We start from the raw sequence: 18,525 nt of genomic DNA, 5'->3' as shown, positions 1-18,525 counted from the left end.
ATCTGCTAGGAATTATTTTCTCGTTAGACAGAAATTTGTTCAAAATTATACAAATGTTAATATGATTCTAATAATCCGTCTATTCATTTATTAATTCTAGGCTTTTCTGGAAAAAGCATTTGAGTAAGAAAAAAATACAACTTTACAACCGACAGTTTTTATGTTTATTCTTTTTAAAGCAAATGTTACAGACATGTTATACATGTTGAATCGTCACTGTTCAGAATCATAACATATACTCAGTATACAATTATACTCATAATATTTTCTTTAATTATCTCATTGAGACTTCAAGACAAAGCAGCGGAAAATTGCAGTTCGTTACTTATGTGATTTTTCCAGAAAACCTTAGAATTAATAAGATATATATTATATTAATATAATAATTAAGCACGAGACAGGGATTAACAATTCGAAATTTTACATCAGCAGCATCTTAATTTTGGAAATGATCAGTCCATAGAGAATGATACCATTTTTCAGCGTGAAATTTCTTTGTGTTTGAATAACCGTACGAAACTTTATTGCGTTATAGGAGTTATCAGTTCTTTCCCATAATGAAATACTACTGTACGCCACTGAGTGAGGCGTTTGCTATAAAGTCATGTATTAGTTATAAAACAATTTGCTGTTATTTCTAGATGCCTATGGGGGTAGCGATAGTCCAATCGCCCATGATGCAAGTTAAGTACAGTAGAAGAGGTTAGACAAGAAACTCTCCCACCGATGAGCTGGGTCGGAAACGCGGCAAGCGCATGCGCGAACTTCCCTTATCGTGCACACAGGCAGGGTTGCCGAACGTCATAAATGTTGTGCGAGCACCGAGAAACAACGCGATCGACTTGCCTGTCTTCATTTAAAGTGTGTGTTTGTTTTGTGTGCAGTGTACTTGCTAGCATGGAAGCTTGCAGTTCAGAGAAAGCAAGTAAACTCGGTGCACGGAAAGTAATCCACAGCCAAGGGCGAGAAATTGTATATAATGTCAATGCATTTATGAAAGACGAGGTGGGAGTTCGTATGTCCGAAAACCAGTTGCAAAGGAGGGTGGCTCGCGCATGTGGTGTTTCATTCAGCAGTGTGAGAAGAATTGTACTAATAGAAAGTAAAGCATGCACTACGTTGAAGAAACACTTTCATACGCCCCGTAAAACACGACCTTGCCGAAAAATAAAAAGTCATATAGACGAGTTCGATAATGTGTTGTTAGGCGTGTTGTGCACGAATTTCACCTTACGGACAGGGAAGGTATCCGAAGGGTTTTGAAACAAAGAATAGAGTTCCAAGGCAGTGTCTGGTGTGTGCGCAAGATAATACGTAACGTAAGTTTAAGTGGGAAAAAGCAGGAAATAATAGACAATTGCTTATAGAAAAGGACGAAATAAGAAGTTTACGTTCATCGTACCTCAAAGCCATAAAAATCTTTCGTCGACAAGGACGACCCATTGTTTAAGTTGACGGACTTATTTTCACAGCTCGACAACAAAGAAAGAAGCCTGGGTGGATGGAACCGCGGCTGCCGTCAAAGCACCGGTGTCTAAAGGGCAACGTGTAATTATTGTACATGCTGGCGGTTAATGTTCAAATCTGGAAAATCTCTTGGTGATTACTACCATGATATGAATGGCAAAAATTTTGATTTTTTTTTTATATTTGATATATTTTATTTTACTTCGCGTTTTGTGCCTCTTGGCTAATTTGCGAAGATGCGGATGAGTGATGAAATTATGAAATTGATGAATGTACATTTACAAATAACCATGACCGAGCGGGATTCGAACCCAGGACCCTTAGCGCGATGTGCTAACCACTCAGCCACAGGGTCCGGGGAGATGTTGATCCTAAATTTCACACGAAACAGTGTGGTTGTTGTTGACAACGCCTCATGCCATAACATACAAATAAATCCTGCGCCTTCTTCCTCCTCCCGAAAAGACACTATGATTCAGTGGCTTGTTCAAAACAACACCCCCTTTGACGCACACATGTTCAAACCAGAATTGTATTCATTGGTGAAAATTAACAAACCCCGTTTGAAGATGTTCAAAATTGATTCCATCTTAGCAGAACACGGTCATTCCGTTGTATGTTTACCGGCATACAACCCAGATCTTCTTGCTTAGTTTTCTTGTGTTCTCGTTCTGCGTAGACATTTGACACGTATGCACTGCCAACCCTGCTTCTGTGCGTCCTTCCCCTACGTATGGCTTGGGCGTGAGGCCGCGAGGAGTTTCTTGTCTTACCTATTCTACTGTACATGGTATATGGCTTCACGTCAACTTTTATCCGAACTGGACCTACAGTTTAAAGTGGGATCTGAACTACTATATGTCTCCAACGGGTATCGATCCCGGGACTACTTGATTAGAGTCCCTGGATGTATGACTTGACGTATATGACGTGAAGTCATGCATCCAGGGATGGAGAGATAACGTTTGGGGATTTTATATAGAACGGTATAATGAATTTAATTGGTTTTTCAAAATTTATTGTTCTAAATTTTGTGTATTTTGAAAGTACAAAAATTTACACTGTAATACTTGTTTCAGTTATATCACTTGTATTAATTTGCTTGCTATACTTTTACTGTAACTTTTCACTCGTTTCTTGGAGTCGTGGTGCACTCCTCCTCTGGATCATCATCCTCCGGGTCCTCGACTAAATCAAGGACTTTTGTCTGTGTTTTCTTTCGTTTTGTCTTCCTGTGAACTCTCCGGTACCCTCTGCGACGAGTACCGGGATCTGCTACACTCTCTTCCACGGTGGGGATGGGTGGTGCCTGGATACGTCCGAGGACCGTAGCTAGTGCCTCGGCGCTTTCGTGGGTTTCAACGAGAGGGCCAGTATGCTCTTGGTTGCTTGTTGTTGGGTCCTCCACATCAGGATCATGTATGGCTTGTCGGGATCCGTATTCTTCCTGTCTCCTTTTGGGTTTCTGCGTAGGAGTCTTCGCCATCGGCCGGCCTTCCCTTTGTTTTCTTCTGAATATTTTTCTCCTAACTCTTGGTCTGTGTCTCATTGTGCCTGGTTGTGTCTCTACAGGAACCTCCTGAGCTTCGTTCGTCGTTGGCTCCGCACGTCTGTTGCGGTTTCTTGGTTGGCTGACCAACGGATTCTCTGGATCCGCGTCGTACTCAGTCAGCGAGTGACTTTCCTCTACTGAGAAGAGGTAGAGTGACGGCTTCCCTGTGTCTTCTGCGAGTGTTGGCACGGATCGGGTTTCCTCCAATGTCTGGAGATTGCAGTCGTGGTTCTTTGCTTCTTTTGCTGTGTATGGTGCAGAGAATATCCTCCGTACGGTGGGACAACGTGGCAACTGTTTGCTCCGTGAAAGGGTAGAAGGTTCAAGCGTCGGTTGAGCTTGTTCGGAGAGATCGTCTGGGACGAACGTTTTGCTAGGACATGCCTCAGTGTGAAGTTCTGGGCAATTTTCTTCAGAAGAAGAAGATTGCAATTTGTCTTCTCCTTCTTCCGCAGCCGTTGTCGTTTCCTGTGACATAGTAGGCTGCGCCATGCCTTCATTCTCACTAGTTTCATTCTCTTTGCTTCCTAGCGTCGAGGTGTCGCATGTATTAACTTCACTTACGGTTGCCAGCTGAGAGATTTCCAGAACCACACCTGTACTCGTGTCCTGCAGCTCCATGGTTGCTCTGGTCTCGACTCTTAATTCAGCCGCGACTTCCGTCAGCTTCGTGGATTGGCTCATCTCTCCCTCTTGCCGGACGGCCTCCTCGAGCAAAGGAACTTCGTCCTCTTCCACCTTGTGGTCACTTTCGTAAGGTTGCCTAACATGGCTGACAGTTGCCAACTCATCATTTGCCATGTCGACGCCTTCATTACAAGTTTCGTGCAGCTCTGTGCTTCCACTGGTTTCGACGTCCAACACAGTCGCGACTTCTGTCAACTTCGGGGATTGGCTCACCCCGTCTTCTTGCCCGACGGCCTCCTCAAGAACCGCTTCCACGTTGCGGTGACTTTCAGCAGATTCGATCACTGGAGGCAGCTCGAAAACTTCACGTTCTCCTTTAACTGCTTGAGGTAGTGGCAACGGCGCCACTTGGTATGGAGCACTGTTATTGGACCTAGAATTGCTCTCACTGTAGAGACATTGCTCCCGTACAGGGAGATCTGGGGCGAGGAAGTGAAGGAAGAGGAGCATCGCTGGGAGAACGAGGAGAAGTAGGGAGATAAGGGTAAATATCTTTGTCTTGTTTGTCGCTGCTGAAACGCCGCCTGAGGTCGGCTTCGGCCCGTGCTTGGTTCCTGTGGCTGGGAGGATGACCTTACTCGCTAGGCCTTGCGTAGTAGTGCTGGGCTTGCTGCCGTCAATACCAACCTAACAGAAAAGAGAAACCAGGCTAGGCGTAAGTGGTTAAATAACTCTGATGATACAAATGTAAGCAATCATAATAGAATAAAGAGAGAAGTTAACTTCACGCTTAGAACTAAAAAAAAAGATGACGGCTTGAAAAGCAAAATTAGCGACATTGAAACAAACAGCAAAAATAAAACAATCAGAGATTCATATGGATGTGTAAATCAATTTAGAAAGGGGTGGCAACTTAAAGTAAACTTGAAATAAGATAGAAACGGTGAATTTTTGGCTGATCCAAGCGATATTTTACGTAGATGGAAGAACTACTGTAATTACCTTTTAAAATGTTCATGTAGGAGATACATCAGAAGTAAATTAAATACACACAGCAGAACCTAACTTGACTGAAGTTAAAGATGCTATTAAAAGGCCAAAGAATAACAAAGCACCTGGCATTGATTTAATTTGTTTGATATGGAATAAAGATGAAATTCCTCAACAGTGCAAAGCCAAGCCAGCCTCCGTGGCAGAGTGATTAACACATTGCGCTACGACGCCAGGGGTCCTGGGTTCGAATCCCACCATGGATATTTGTGAGTGTCTATTCATCAATTTTATAAGGTAATCACTCATCCCCGTCTTCTAAAATGGTTAAAAAGTGACAGAAAGGCGAAGTAAAATAAACCAAATCAATCAATGAAGAATGGGAAAAATCCATCATTGTAGTATAAAACGAACTGCAATAATTACCGTGGAATTTCTCTGCCCTCAACATCATATAAAATACGTATTATATAACATTATTTCAACAAGACTAACCCAATATTAAATTATAGGTGATTATCAATGACGATTTAAACGTAACAGATCATATACGAGGTTCGGTCATAAAGTCTTTAGTATCGTAGTGATGAAATTGAGCTGGTGTCATGAACGCCTGGGGTGGGGTTAGTCCTTCTCTACAAATGCACCACACAGAGCGATGCACTTCCCCCAGCGGCGGATGAAGTTCCCACATGGGAGGGAAGAGAAAGATGTCACTGGGCGCCAAGTCGGGTGAATAGGGCGGGTGAGGCAGAATTTCGAAACCAAACGCAGCTGCGCGTGTCACCGTCTGCTGCACAGATTGAGCTGTTGCGTTGTCATGGAGCAGACGAACACCCTTGTAGAGATTTCCTCGGCGTTTTGATTTGATGGCCTCCCCGTAACATGGTCAGGAGGTCTTGGTAGGACCTTCCTGTGATCGTTTGCCCCTTCCGAGCGTAATCTGTGAGGAGCACGCCCTGGCAGTCCCGAAAAATGCTCAGCATCACCTTTCCCGATGACTTCTGCATCTTCCCCTTTTTTGGAGGTGGCGACGCCGTGTGCTACCGCCACTTTACCACACTGTCATAGGATGTCTCCAACAACACTGATCAGTTCCACTTTGATCGCCTTCGCGTTATTCCCCTGCAAAAACAGGAAACGAATCACTGCGCGAACTTCCACTGTCTCCATTGGGAGTGCCATCTTGGAAGCGATGCTTCAACAGCGTTCCGCAGGATTATGGTGCTGTCTAGTTCTGTTGGGCTGACACAGAGGGACGTGCGCTTACGTGAAAAACACAAACATTAGCTTCAGTCTTGTTTTTCACTACGATAATAAAGACTTTATGACCGACCCTCGTATAGATAAAAATTTTCACATCAGACAGACACTTGAGAAAATGTGGAAATATAATCAAATGTCCTATCAGGTATTCATTGATTTGAAAAGAAACATATGATTCGGTTCAAGGAGATATACTATATATTAGTCGAGTTTGGAATACCTAAGAAGCTTGTTGATATGATAAATGTATGCACCAGTGAAACAGAAAGTAAAATTCGTATGGATATTAATATGTCTGACAAATGTCATGATGGGTTAAAACAGGGAGACGCATTATCTCCACTGCGCTATAATTTTGCCTTAGATTCATTGATTGAGTTGGTGTTTTAAGTTCACTTTATGCACAGTAAGGTTACTCGGGACTGGACCTACGGTTTGGTGGGATCCGAATCACTATGTGCCTCCGAGACCCTTTGATGATTACAAGGCGACGACGCTACCACTGCGCCATCGGGGAATGTTGCCTTAGAATATGCTGTTACGAAGGTAAAAGAAACTAATGAAGGACTAAAATTAAATGGTCTGACCAAGTTGTTAGCAGATGTAGATGAGATAGCCTTACTAGGGGATGATAAAAGTACAATTAAGAATAATGCTAAAGTATTTTTAAAAGCAGCTAAAGATATAGGTTGAAAGTTAGCAAGGAGAAAACTAAATATATGCTTACAGGCCGAATCCAAGTGTTAGGTAATAATGAAAATTAAATTGTTGATAACTGGTTTTAACCAGTTTCCAAAATCAAATACTTAGGAGTAATATTAACAAATGAAAATGATATTAAAGAGGAAATGAAAATCAGGCTTAATTCAGGAAATGCATGTTACTTTTCTCTTCATAAACTTTTGTCTTCTCGTTTAATATCTAAGAAACTAAAAGTTAAAATATACAAAACAGTAATTTTGCCTGTAGTATTATATGAATGTGAAACTTGGTCCCTTACATTGGAAGAGGAACATAAATTGAGAGTATTTGAAAATAAGATCCTTTGGAAAATATTTGGACCCAAAAGGGATGAGGAGACAGGTAATTGGAGAAGGTTACATAAATTGGAACTGCAAAATATGCATTCATATCCAGATAGTAGAATAATTAAACCAAGAAGACGTGGGTGTGCAAGCCATGTGGCACGAATGGAAGAGGATAGAAAAGTTCACAGGATTCTTGTTGGTAAACCTGATGGTAAGAGACCTGTAGGAAGGCCAAGACGAAGATGGAGGGATAACGTTGAGATGGACCTAAAGGAAATAGGTAAGGATGGAAAAGATTGGATTGATCGTGCCTAGGATCAGTGGCGAAGCGCCATAAAAGGCTCAGAGGCCGGGCCTACCCTAGTATATTTGTCTGTTACGGATAATTTTATTGCTTCTAAATTACATTAAAATGACGTTTAATACATGAACACTGAAATTTTAGTTCTTGTGATGATTACCACAAATTCGTATCCGTGCCCGGTACTCGACCTTTGCTACGGCCATAACACCCAAAGTATTCCAGGCGGAAAGTCTAATTCCAGAGGGTGGCATGCCTAAGATACAAGATGAGGCCGGCCTAACGGCTCTTCCGAACACCACTACTGCGCTCAACCACACCATCTTTTGCGACTGGCGTGGATGTGACGTCACAGCGCGGACAAAAGCCACATGGGAAGAAACATGTTTGCTGTTTTGAAAGGTTCCATTTGTTTTCTTGTACTTTTGAAATACCTTTTTCAGGGTGGATACTCATCGGGAATTCCTTGAATTCCGGGAATTATACGTGAATTATTGGCTCAGGGAATTATGCATGAATTCTTCTTGAATTTTCGTCTGTAGACGTGAAAAACTGCAACTTTTACTAATCCTAATTCCATTGAATTTATACATATTTATATATGCCATGAGGCAAGTTTTTCAAAGTTTAGCTTTTATTTTTTATCCAGGAAGAAAATGAAGAAAGAAATAAAGCTGTGTGGAAATGAAAAAATTCTGCAACATGAAGAGTTGCCTGGACTTCCGAATGGAAATAAGATTTACAATTGACATTTTGCCTTCAATGAATTCACCTCACGTTAGCTAATCTACCCGGAATGACCGACAGCAGACAAGAAAAAGCAATTTGCATCTTATGAAGAAGCGACGCACAGGCTTGCGCTGTTACAATGAAGTTCCAATGAATTTTTTACAGGAGAGAATGCACAATTAAAATCGCAAAATTGGCAATTACGAGCAAAATTGACTCTCCCAAGAACATTTATCATTATTTTTATATATATATTATTATTATGTGGAGTGCAGCATAAATAACTTGGCTTGGCTTCTTTCTGTATACGCATAATTTACATGTATGATTCACTTTCCCTAATTATTATTATTTGTGATGAGATTGAGGCAATATGGAGACTTTCCACAGGCAGTAGTGTGCCGCGAGAATCTCCACGTGTACCGCAAAACTTCATAGATTTGTGATATTGCTGGTAAAAATGGTTCAATGATTCCGTAACTGTCACATCTTCAACTTTCCTTCCTCCTTTTTACCAAAAACTTATCCATACTGAAGCTAAATAACACCAGAACCCAGACAAAAGACGTTACAACTGCCAGCCTACAAACAACTGACTTGTGAAGGCAAGTTGTGCTGTTGCCAAGTCCAACGTCAGTTATCTCTCGCACTGTGGCCAACTCGTACGTTAGTGTGCCGCGGGATATCACTACATAGTATAGTGCGCCGTGAGCAAAAAAAGATTGGGAACCCCTGGTTTAGATGTTTCGACAGGGCTCTTCCCAAGCTCTTTCCCCATGGCAGTGTTGCCAACTTAGCTCTCTTGGAGCCAGATCTGGCTCTTTTGTGCACTCGTTTGACTGTGAACTGGGGCGTCTGTCCCCGTGACCCACTATGATGCCATCTCTTGTCCCGTCCCACATAGACCAACTTTTGCCATGATTATACATTTTGCACGTGGCGTGATATTGTTATATTAACTGCGTCGTCCCACCCCCTCTTATATCCCCAGCTACTTTTCTTTATAGCGCCGTGTTGACGTGAAATTGAATAATATTGTTATCAGGGAATCCTTTATTTTCATTTCATACAACCATGACATGAATGATGCCGCCGGATGGTGAAAACTACGAATAAGTTGTAATCAATTTAGAGTTAACGGTAATAGCAGGGCACCACCCCTTTGACCACTAACATTACTCTAGGAAGCACTTCTTAAATCTAGCTCCTCGAAAGCCAGTTTTAGCTCAATTAAAGGTCAAAATTAGCTTTTTTTTATGCGTATCAGGTTTGGCAACACTATCAGGATGGCCGTAGGAGACAAGGAGAAATGCATTGGGATTATGGGAGTATTATTTGATTTCTTCTATTGGGAATATGAAACTTACGATGGGATAGAAAATGATATCAACGCAAAGAGGGCGGTTTGAAGATGTGTTTGACAAAAGTCGAAACTTTAATTTGATTAGCCGTAACTTGATGTTGAAGTTGATTCCCCATAAGGAATACATGAGATTACGAAACATTCTTATATTTTCAAACATCGTGTGCAGGTTAATAATCAACATCCAAAAACGCTCCCACTTGTAACATGGAGAGAAATTCATACTCACCCAGGTTTTTTTTTTTTTTTTTTTTTAAGTAGCAGTGCTTATTCGGGCCATATTGAATACACAATTGGTGCGTAACTGTATCTCCTCCCCTTAAGAAGGCTAGAGAGCTAGTTTTTCTTTGTCGGGGGTTCTTTGCTTGGGACTCTTACCTCGATTGGTCTTTCCTGGGTGAGGAAGATGCCAGAAGGTTGTCCTTCTCCCGGTGCACTAGCAGGTGCGGGCCCTGGGTGCAGTGGTCGAGTCTGAGGAACCGTGGCGATGCTGTCGCTCATGGTTGGGTCCTCCTCATGCATCTGCGCCTCGTCTTGTCCGGGTGCGGAGTGCGAACTTCTTTCGCTGACTCGCGCGCTGTCTAAGCCGGGAGCAGTCCTGGGAATGGCGTCACCAGGACTGCTAGAGTCGTGTCCAGGGTACAGCCTTGCTTTGCCCAAAGATGGTAAAAGAAGGGTGGGTTCCAAAGCAGAGGGCTGTACTAGTGCGTTACGTCCGGGTTGTGTTTGGCCGGTTGCATCTCCGTCCACCCGCTTCCCGTGCTGGATTTGGGGAGAAGGTGCACCGACCAGGCCGACACCTTTCCCTGGAAGGGTCGACCTTCCTCTCTCGACAGGGACATAGAAGGTGCTGGTGGACTGCACCTGTCTACGTGTCCTTCTTCTCCGCCTGGAGAGGAGACAGGGGAGGTTTGGACAGCAACCACAACAGGTGGTCTCATCGTCCGAGGACGGGGTTGTGGCTGCTGCTGCCAGGTGTTCGGGCATGGAGGCTTTGAAAATGCTTGGAGCCGTGATTGTGGATTCAGAGGAGCAAAACTTAACACGTCCGTACCGTCTGAATGCTGAAGCCTCACGGCAACAATTTCAGGGTTGTTTCCTGGGATTTAGCAATTGTTCTCATTGTTGCAGAACTTGTTACTACCCACCGTCATTCTGCAATAATGCTAAGGTTGGTTTCCGCTCAACGTGGACGTGTAACCGTACACGGCAACCCCGACCCGTCTCTAAGGAGACGCTCCGCGATTGTTGCACTGGCGTACGAAGAAGGGGCTGAATGGGCTACAGCCTCCCCGAAATCTTTACCAAAAAAAAAACAATTGAAGGCAGTAATGAAGTCGAAAAAACTTAAAATGATCCCAATAACCATTTTTGTGTTTGAATAACTTTTACAACAAAGGTTTAAAATGATAATTTGAACTCTTATCTCATGAAAATAAAACACCAACAGTGGGGTATCACCAAAATTGATTTACACCGATATGGTCCAAGTAAATATTTAATCTTATTCTGTTCAGTAAAGGTTAAATTCATGAACACGCGTTCACATTTAGCTGTAGATATTGACACAATTTAAATTGAATTCACACAATACTTGAGTGAAATGGAAATGTGTTTTGGATTTTCTTTGCATATGTGAAAATATTTAACTAGTGACGCACACATGATTTCACTTACATTAAAGTTCACCTGACATGTCTCCATAAAACACACGTTCTCAATCATCTAAATGGCATGTGTGTGCATTTAATAGGACTGCATGCGAAAAGAAACCTTAGTGTTCAAACAGGCTATACATATTGTGCACCAAAGATTGAAAAAAAAATGCTTTCGAACGAATGGTTTTCATCTAACTCCTGAACTACCGTCCTCGTACACGGTGAATTAATCGTTTCCAAGAGTAGTCACGTGAATTTCTTGCTTTGCTCTGAAGCATTTTGGTTTTGCATATACAATGACAGTACTTGTAGAGTCTTAAAATATATCAAATTACATCATAAATAACTACTTTGTCAAATGTGTTGTCGATCCTTCAAACCTGAACCTCTATTCTTAAGACACAACAAAACATTACAAGTCTCAACAAGTGCTCGAAAAGAATTTAACGACGAAGCAACTCAACATACACAGTGCGGCAATTTGAAATATGAACTGATTTTTTTTAATCGGTAGGTGGCGCCACTGTGCAAGCGTTCTGTGATGCGAACGGGACAGGGGAATCTCACGAACATTCGATGGAGAGCTCGTTGACCTTGAGCGACATTGTCGCGTGTGGCGCTGTTGATTGTGGGCACGTGTCGTCGAAGTGTGTCGTGATTTCAACGTGGAACAAATTTTGTGCTAGCCTGCTGCAGAAACATTTCACATGTTGCAGAAAGTATATGGGGACAATTGTTTATCCAGTAGGGGAGAGCGGGGTCAATTGTAACAATTTTGACAAATTATGCATTTTCTGTGAAACTATTTATCTTTGCAGCGTGAAAATCGGCATGGAAACACTACAATATGTTGTTATTGATATTATGGAGTCACAATCCCGCCATATATAAGATGCTAATCATAATTAATGTTTTAAAAATGTGTGACAAATGTTACAATTGACCCTTGCTCGGGGGCAAATGTAACACACTACAGGGGCAAATGTAACATATTAACATTTACCAGAAATACAATTTTTTTTTTGCTGGAAATAACATGTACCCTTACACAATGATTAAGAATTAGCTAACTGTGCTTTTGTTAATAAGTAGGCTAATCGAACCATATCAGGTCCCAAACACTGTTTCTAACATAGATATATCTGATCATTCTGACTGACAGTTATGACAAATGTAAAAGCTGTCTCCTTTGGTGCATTTCGCATGTGACCAGTTGTCACAAGTTAAGCACTGCACCCATTGCTCACCAGGTGCACTATTGGACCACTTCTCAAGGCAAATTAAACAAAAACATTCGTCGCCTTCAGAGCTGCTTTCCTGACACCTTCTTGCGCTTCTGCTTGCAGTTCTCTTCTTCTTTGATTGACGACTGTCACTTCTGTCGAACAGCCTCTTTTTCACTTTGCTGTTTTCTTGTCTCGATCTTTGCTGTGCCATAAGTAGTTCTTTTTCAGGTGTATCTGTCCATATAGCACTTTTCTTTCTTTTCCTTCGAGGTGCTGATTCTTTAGGTTCTGCATGAGGCAGAGGTCGAATGTCAGCCGGAGAAACAGCTGTTGAGGTGGACGGAAGAGGTTCATTGCAAGGGTTGCATTGCTTTTTGTTCTGGGTACAACTAGTTTCTTCCAATATACTTGATTGTTCTGTTTCACTTCATTGTCATCATTAGTAGGTGCCTCGTCGGGGGTTTCTGTTCGTGCCGCAGAATCAGGCCTATCAGTGACGCTGGAAGGGGCAAATTCGTGCTCTTAAAATATGCATCGGTTGAAGGGGAATATTCCTGTACATTTGAAGCCTGCTTGAACATTGGATGGTGTAATCGCTAATGGCAGACATTCCCGAACAATTCCTGGCAAGTTGTACATTGTCATGCGAGTACCGGGATGGGTTTTCCTCCAGCCGTCAGCAAAGGTGTTGAAAAACTTTTTGAACGGACCATAAACACTTCTGTCCAGTGGTTGGAGCTTGTGCGACGTGTGAGGAGGGAAAGAAAGGAGAACGATTCCATTCTGTCGGCAAAAGTCTATGACTGGAAGTTGAACATGCGAGTCATGGTTGTCCAGGATAACAAAAACCTTTCTCTCAACACTCGGCTTGGCATACTTCTTAAAATGTTCGAGAAATTGTAAAAACCCTGGTGCTTGCATCCACCCCGAACCATTTGCTGCTCCTGTGCTTCCTATTGGACCATTCTGGAGAAAATGATCCCGAAAGTTCTTCCGTGGAAAAATGAACATTGGTGGAATGCTGTTGCCTATGGCACTAACGGCTAAGCACATCGTTACCAAGGTGCCCCTCTCATGAGAATGAATTCCTCCAACTTGCTTGCTTCTCTTTGGTGCGACTATCTAGTCTGCCTTAGGGGCTGTTGATATGCCTGTTTCATCGACATTGTAGATGTCTTGAGGTTCGAATTGATATTGCTCCAAAACCTTCGATAGGTTTTCAAAAAAAAATTAACATTCTCTTTATTAAAGTTCATAGCACGCGCTAAGGATGTTGACTCTGGGGTCCTTATTGCTAAAGTAGGATTTCTCTTTATAAATGCGGTAAACCAGTCTGCACCAGCCATTTGACGATCTGCCCAGGACTCTGGAAACTTACACTGATTTTGATTTGCATATTGGTAGGCTAGCTGTCTGACTTCATTTGGGGTGAGTCCATAAAATATATTTACACATGTCTTTATATACTCAGTTAAGTGGGTCTCCATGTAGGCAGAGAACACTATTGTGTGGTTTATAACCCATAACAGGATTCCCTTTTTCTTGTCTCTTCTTAACAAAACGGGTCAATGTCACATGACAAATATTGTGCGCATTTGCTGCGTGTCGGATTGAAACATTGCTTTCCAAAACTAACTTTGCAGCTTCTTCCATCTTATCTTGTAAAGGGCCTCGTTCGGTAGTTCTTTTTCGTTCTTTTTCTGTATCTCACCATTCTGAAACATACATTCAGGATGGTTGAACAATGTTTTTTATTACGTACAATGCAAGTGAATATTTTACATAAGAAACTCATAAGGGGCAATTGTAACAGTGTTACAACTGGCCCGGTTACATTTGTTACATTTGCCCCATCCTGACGCCATATTGTTTGCTGGCTTGCAGCTACTAACCCAGACACCAGAAATTTATCACAACAATTGATCTTAACAAACACATCAAATATTGTGTATTGCGATGATATATACAAACCTTGACCGCACGACATCGCGAAATCACTATTAAAAAATAAAAAGGAACCTTATGTTTTTACTTACGTGTTGAAAATTTGAAAAAACCCCAATAATAGCCGGAACAATCGCTACGTAAGCACCACCGCCACATGAGTCACTCCCAACTGACGTCTCCTTTCTACAGGTTTGGATAGTTTTAAAAAATACCTCACGAAAGCAGCACAGTAGCGATTGTTACATTTGCCCCGTGTTACAATTGACCCCGCTCTCCCCTACGCGTGTATTTGAATGGCGCAGGCGTTTTAGTGAAGAACGGGGGTCAATTGAAGACGACAAGCATCTCGGTGCTGGGTAAGAAAACCGGAATTGGTTAGAAAAGTGAGGACAATCATTACTGAAAACTGAAATTTCAGACAGACTGTCACTGCTGCATTTTATTTTGAGGTACTGAAACTTTTAATGCTAGGAATAACCTGTGTAAGGCCCAAGTATCGGGGTTAATGGCAGCTGGCGTCTGCTTCATGACAGTGCCCTAAGTCAAAAGACTGTGATTGTGAAGAACTTTTTGGCCTTAAAGGGACTCTGGGTGTTTTCACACCCTCTGTACTCACCAGATCTGTCTCCGTGTGATTATCTTTTATTTCCTAAATCGAAATCTGCACTGAAAGGTTCCTACTTTGATGATGTACCAACAACCAAGAAGGCCACGACATAGATTTTAAACAGCATTACACAAAACGAATTCCAGCAATCCTTCCATGTACTGGTAGGCAAAGCGCTACAATGTGTAGATGTAGGATAGTCCTACTTTGAATGATCCAATGTAAGTTAGTTTCTATGAAGACTTGTTTATTTCTTACAGCACAAGTCCCAATTTCAAATTGCCGCACTGTGTACTTAAGGATGAGGTGTGGCATGCTCTTAGTTTTCACCGTATAGATCAGACGGCATCACCCATCTCAAAAATTCACCGATGGCTGTACGAATTGAAAATAAGGGATTACCGGATAACAATATTGTCATCTTCACCTCAACCACGGCGCTATATAAAAGTAGCTGGGGAGGTAAGAGGGGGTGGGAAGACGCAGCCAATATAATAATATAACGTCTCGTGAAAAATGTATGCGCATGGTCTATGTGGGCAGGGGCTATTGTTGGCATCATAGTGGGGCAGGAGGCGGGTGCCACAGTTCACAGCCAAACGAGTACACGAGGGAGCCAGATCTGGTCCTAAACGATCTAAGTTGGCAACAATGCTCCCAGCTGCCTCAGACAGAAGGACATAGGGGAAATTGTCCCTCTCCCCCCTAAAAAGGAGCACAGTTTCAGTGTTCGATACAAAAATACTTGTGAAACTCCAGAAGTCTGAAAAAATACCGAATGCATAGATTCCAAAAGAGAGACAGCCAGGGTATTCAATTTTTCAAAAATGAGTTGATTTGCTTTGCTATGTTTTACTTCGCTTTTGTGAAACTTTTGGCTAATTGCGAAAAGTAATAATATGGTGAAATTGATGAATGGATACTCACAAACATCCATGCCAGGCCGGGAATCGAACCCGGAACCTCCGGCGTCGTATTAAAAAGTGGGTGGCCAGGTCAAACACTTGAATTATATAAGTTCACAAAAAATTACATAAATTATTGGGTGGTCTTTAGTAGAGGAAATATACGGTTTCACCTGGAAATAATTGCAACACAAATGTTTTTTGTGCTACATTGTGCGGAATGGTATAGTGAATAATATATTAAAAATCCGCCATCCAAATGTTTGGGGAAAATCCGCCATCTTGGAAAATGACGGTAAAAATTTAACTTAAAAATTAAAAAAAAAATATCTCAAAAATTGTGCATTGTACACAAAAAGTGAAGATAACCAAAACGAAAGAACTGAAAATTTGCTTAATTATGATTTTTGTTTGATAAAGCTACCATAAATCGCAATTGAATTAGAAAGATTCAAATATTTCCCTTAATTTTTAGAATTACCGTAAAAGTTGGTTTCTGACACAAAAAATAGCAAATATATAGGAAACTATGTAATTTACGTCCTAAAATAACTGAACCAAATTCATAGCGTATTATTTCCTCTGGAGATTGGTTTCTGTTTCGTGCCACTAGAGTCAGGGGTTGAGGAGATATGTAGTTTAATGCAGAGTCATGTGTTTCCCTAAATTTACATGTTCCATTTCCTATGATATTGGTTGATTGATTTATTGAATTGATTTTTTAAACTTCACTTTTTTGCCACTTCTGGCTAATTTCCGAAGATGGGAATGAGTGATGATATGATGAAATTGATGAATGACACTCACAAACATCAATGCCCATGCCTGGATTCCAATCAGAGACCCCTGGCGTCGTAGCGCAATTATGATATTGGTGAGAACGTAATACATTGTTTTATGCAGTGTTTCGTTCATGTGGTGTTTGTTACTTACATGTTGTTTTTGTTGTTTAAAAATGTATTCACACTGGGGCGACGATTAGGTGTCTTAACTGTGCAGAGGGGGAGGGTGGCAAGGATAGTTTACTTTATACTGACTGCAATTAGAGAGAAGCGTATTGAAAACTTAATTTGGGCAGATGTTTTCGGGTCAAATCCACTGGTCGATAAGGCTTAGCATTAATAGACCATACTGCGGGGACAAGTGTGTATGGGGGCGACTGCTCCCCATTCCCCCCCCCATCCCTAAGCGCCGCCACTGTCAATACATTGAACCAATATTATATGGTAAAATACGGATCTAAACCGGCCACTTTGCCTTAAGAGTCCATTGCAGAATTTTTCTTAGATACCTGGTGCTAACATGTTAAATTGCATCATTTTCTCTACATACAGACGTGCACTTATAGCACAGGTGTTGCCCCTGATGCACAAATAGGTGAACATTTTCGTAACCGATTGAAGATATAAAGCCCACTTCCCAATACGCTCGGCTTTAATGAAATTCCGACGAATATCTACATTGTAATGTATTGCAGCCACAGAACAGCAGTATCCTGTTATATTTCAGAGCTGAACCAAATGTAGATAAAGATTTTTTAGCACCTCAGAGCTTGAACCTACCTATACATTAGCGTCTACTTCTGAATTGAGCTGGCCAACGATTTATTGAACGTATCTCAGAAATATGTTCATTTGCAATGCACTTTTTTTCTTCAAGTAGCGTGAAGTAGTAACGGTCTGTTCCAGGATTCGGCCAGCGAAGTTAGGGGAATTTATGAGCCAAGAGCTCGACCTAACGTTACCTGGTCTTGCTTACCCGTTGCAGTTACCAATGATCAGATACTTAATTTCTACTTCTTGTACATGAGGGAAACAACTATAGATTTTTAACGTATTTAATTAATGAATACATAAACGTAACATACTAACACAAGATAAAGGATACACTTGTTACACATATAAACAGAAACTTCTCCCCAATTGGCACTTTAATGAAACGGGCACTTGTACCACACATACTTGTACAACTTCATGGTATCTCACTGTCCGGGGTTCGGACTCTCTCGCACACACTCTACCGTATTGGTTACTGGCGCACTCTCATGCTCTTAACGCATCTATCCGTAACAAATCTTGGCGGGTACTCTCTATTTCAAGTCTCGTCACACACTGTGCTCTCTTCAAAACTATTTCCCAAAAACTGTAGCTTTTGATGGATCACGTGTCCCCCTGGCCCAATGAAATCGTCAGGCGTTGTTTTGACTAAACCGTGGGAACAGCATCTCCTGGTCCTTCTCTGGATGCTCCAGTTTCTGCCCCATGTTAGCTAAATTAGTTCAGCAACGATGGGCAGTTTCCAGTCGAAGGGATACAGGGCTCATTTGTCACTTCTCACATTCCTTCGTCCTAGTCCCTTCTGAGGAGGGAAGAAACGTAGCCCACACAGGAAGAAACTTAGTTCCCAACTTTCCGAAGGAAAGTATTTTCAACATGCAGCAACATAGAATTGCTATAATGCATGGCACCACCAAGTCCGTTCGACACGTCCAGCTTGTCATGCCACTCCGGTATGAAAAGTTGCGTTTATTTAATAATTCTTTGAATGTTAGCGACAATGATTCTACGTCGGTTGCTCAGAAAGTAACGCCCCGCAATTGTTTTCTCAGAAACTATTTATTCAAAATGTATGAAAATCACTCACAGTATAACTGAATGTTTCCTTTACACATGTTATTTTTCTACATAATCTCCATCAACGTCTGAGGCCTTATGCCAGCGCGAAACAAGGCCATGAATTCCTTCTCTGTATCATCTCGTGTCCTGTTCAAGTAGCCATGTTCTCTAGGCACCAATCATGCTCGCGTCTTGTTCACACCTTGTCCCACGCATTGTATCATTCAGTAGCCCACGCAGATGA

At 41.8% G+C, this 18,525-nt stretch overlaps 2 protein-coding genes across 3 annotated transcripts in view; one reads left to right on the top strand and one right to left on the bottom strand.

Moving 5' to 3' along the window:
- Nucleotides 1–18,525, top strand: part of Lrp4 (LDL receptor related protein 4) — a 411,647-nt gene that overhangs the window by 243,436 nt on the left and 149,686 nt on the right. The window lies entirely within an intron of this gene.
- LOC145997104 (uncharacterized) lies at nucleotides 2,594–10,366 on the bottom strand. The gene is made up of 2 exons (XM_083133730.1): nucleotides 9,702–10,366; nucleotides 2,594–4,333 (listed from the first exon to the last, which is right to left on the bottom strand). The coding sequence occupies exons 1-2, from the start codon at nucleotides 10,308–10,310 to the stop codon at nucleotides 2,594–2,596; spliced, it is 2,349 nt and encodes a 782-aa protein (XP_082989856.1). The 5' UTR covers nucleotides 10,311–10,366.

The sequence above is a fragment of the Lepisma saccharinum genome, chromosome 13 (assembly GCF_977018435.1).
Source record: "Lepisma saccharinum chromosome 13, izLepSacc3.1, whole genome shotgun sequence".
In the NCBI taxonomy this organism is placed as follows: Eukaryota; Metazoa; Arthropoda; class Insecta; order Zygentoma; family Lepismatidae; genus Lepisma; species Lepisma saccharinum.
The sequence above is the reverse complement of the archived record's forward strand: the minus strand, read 5'-3'. Positions and strand labels throughout refer to the sequence as shown.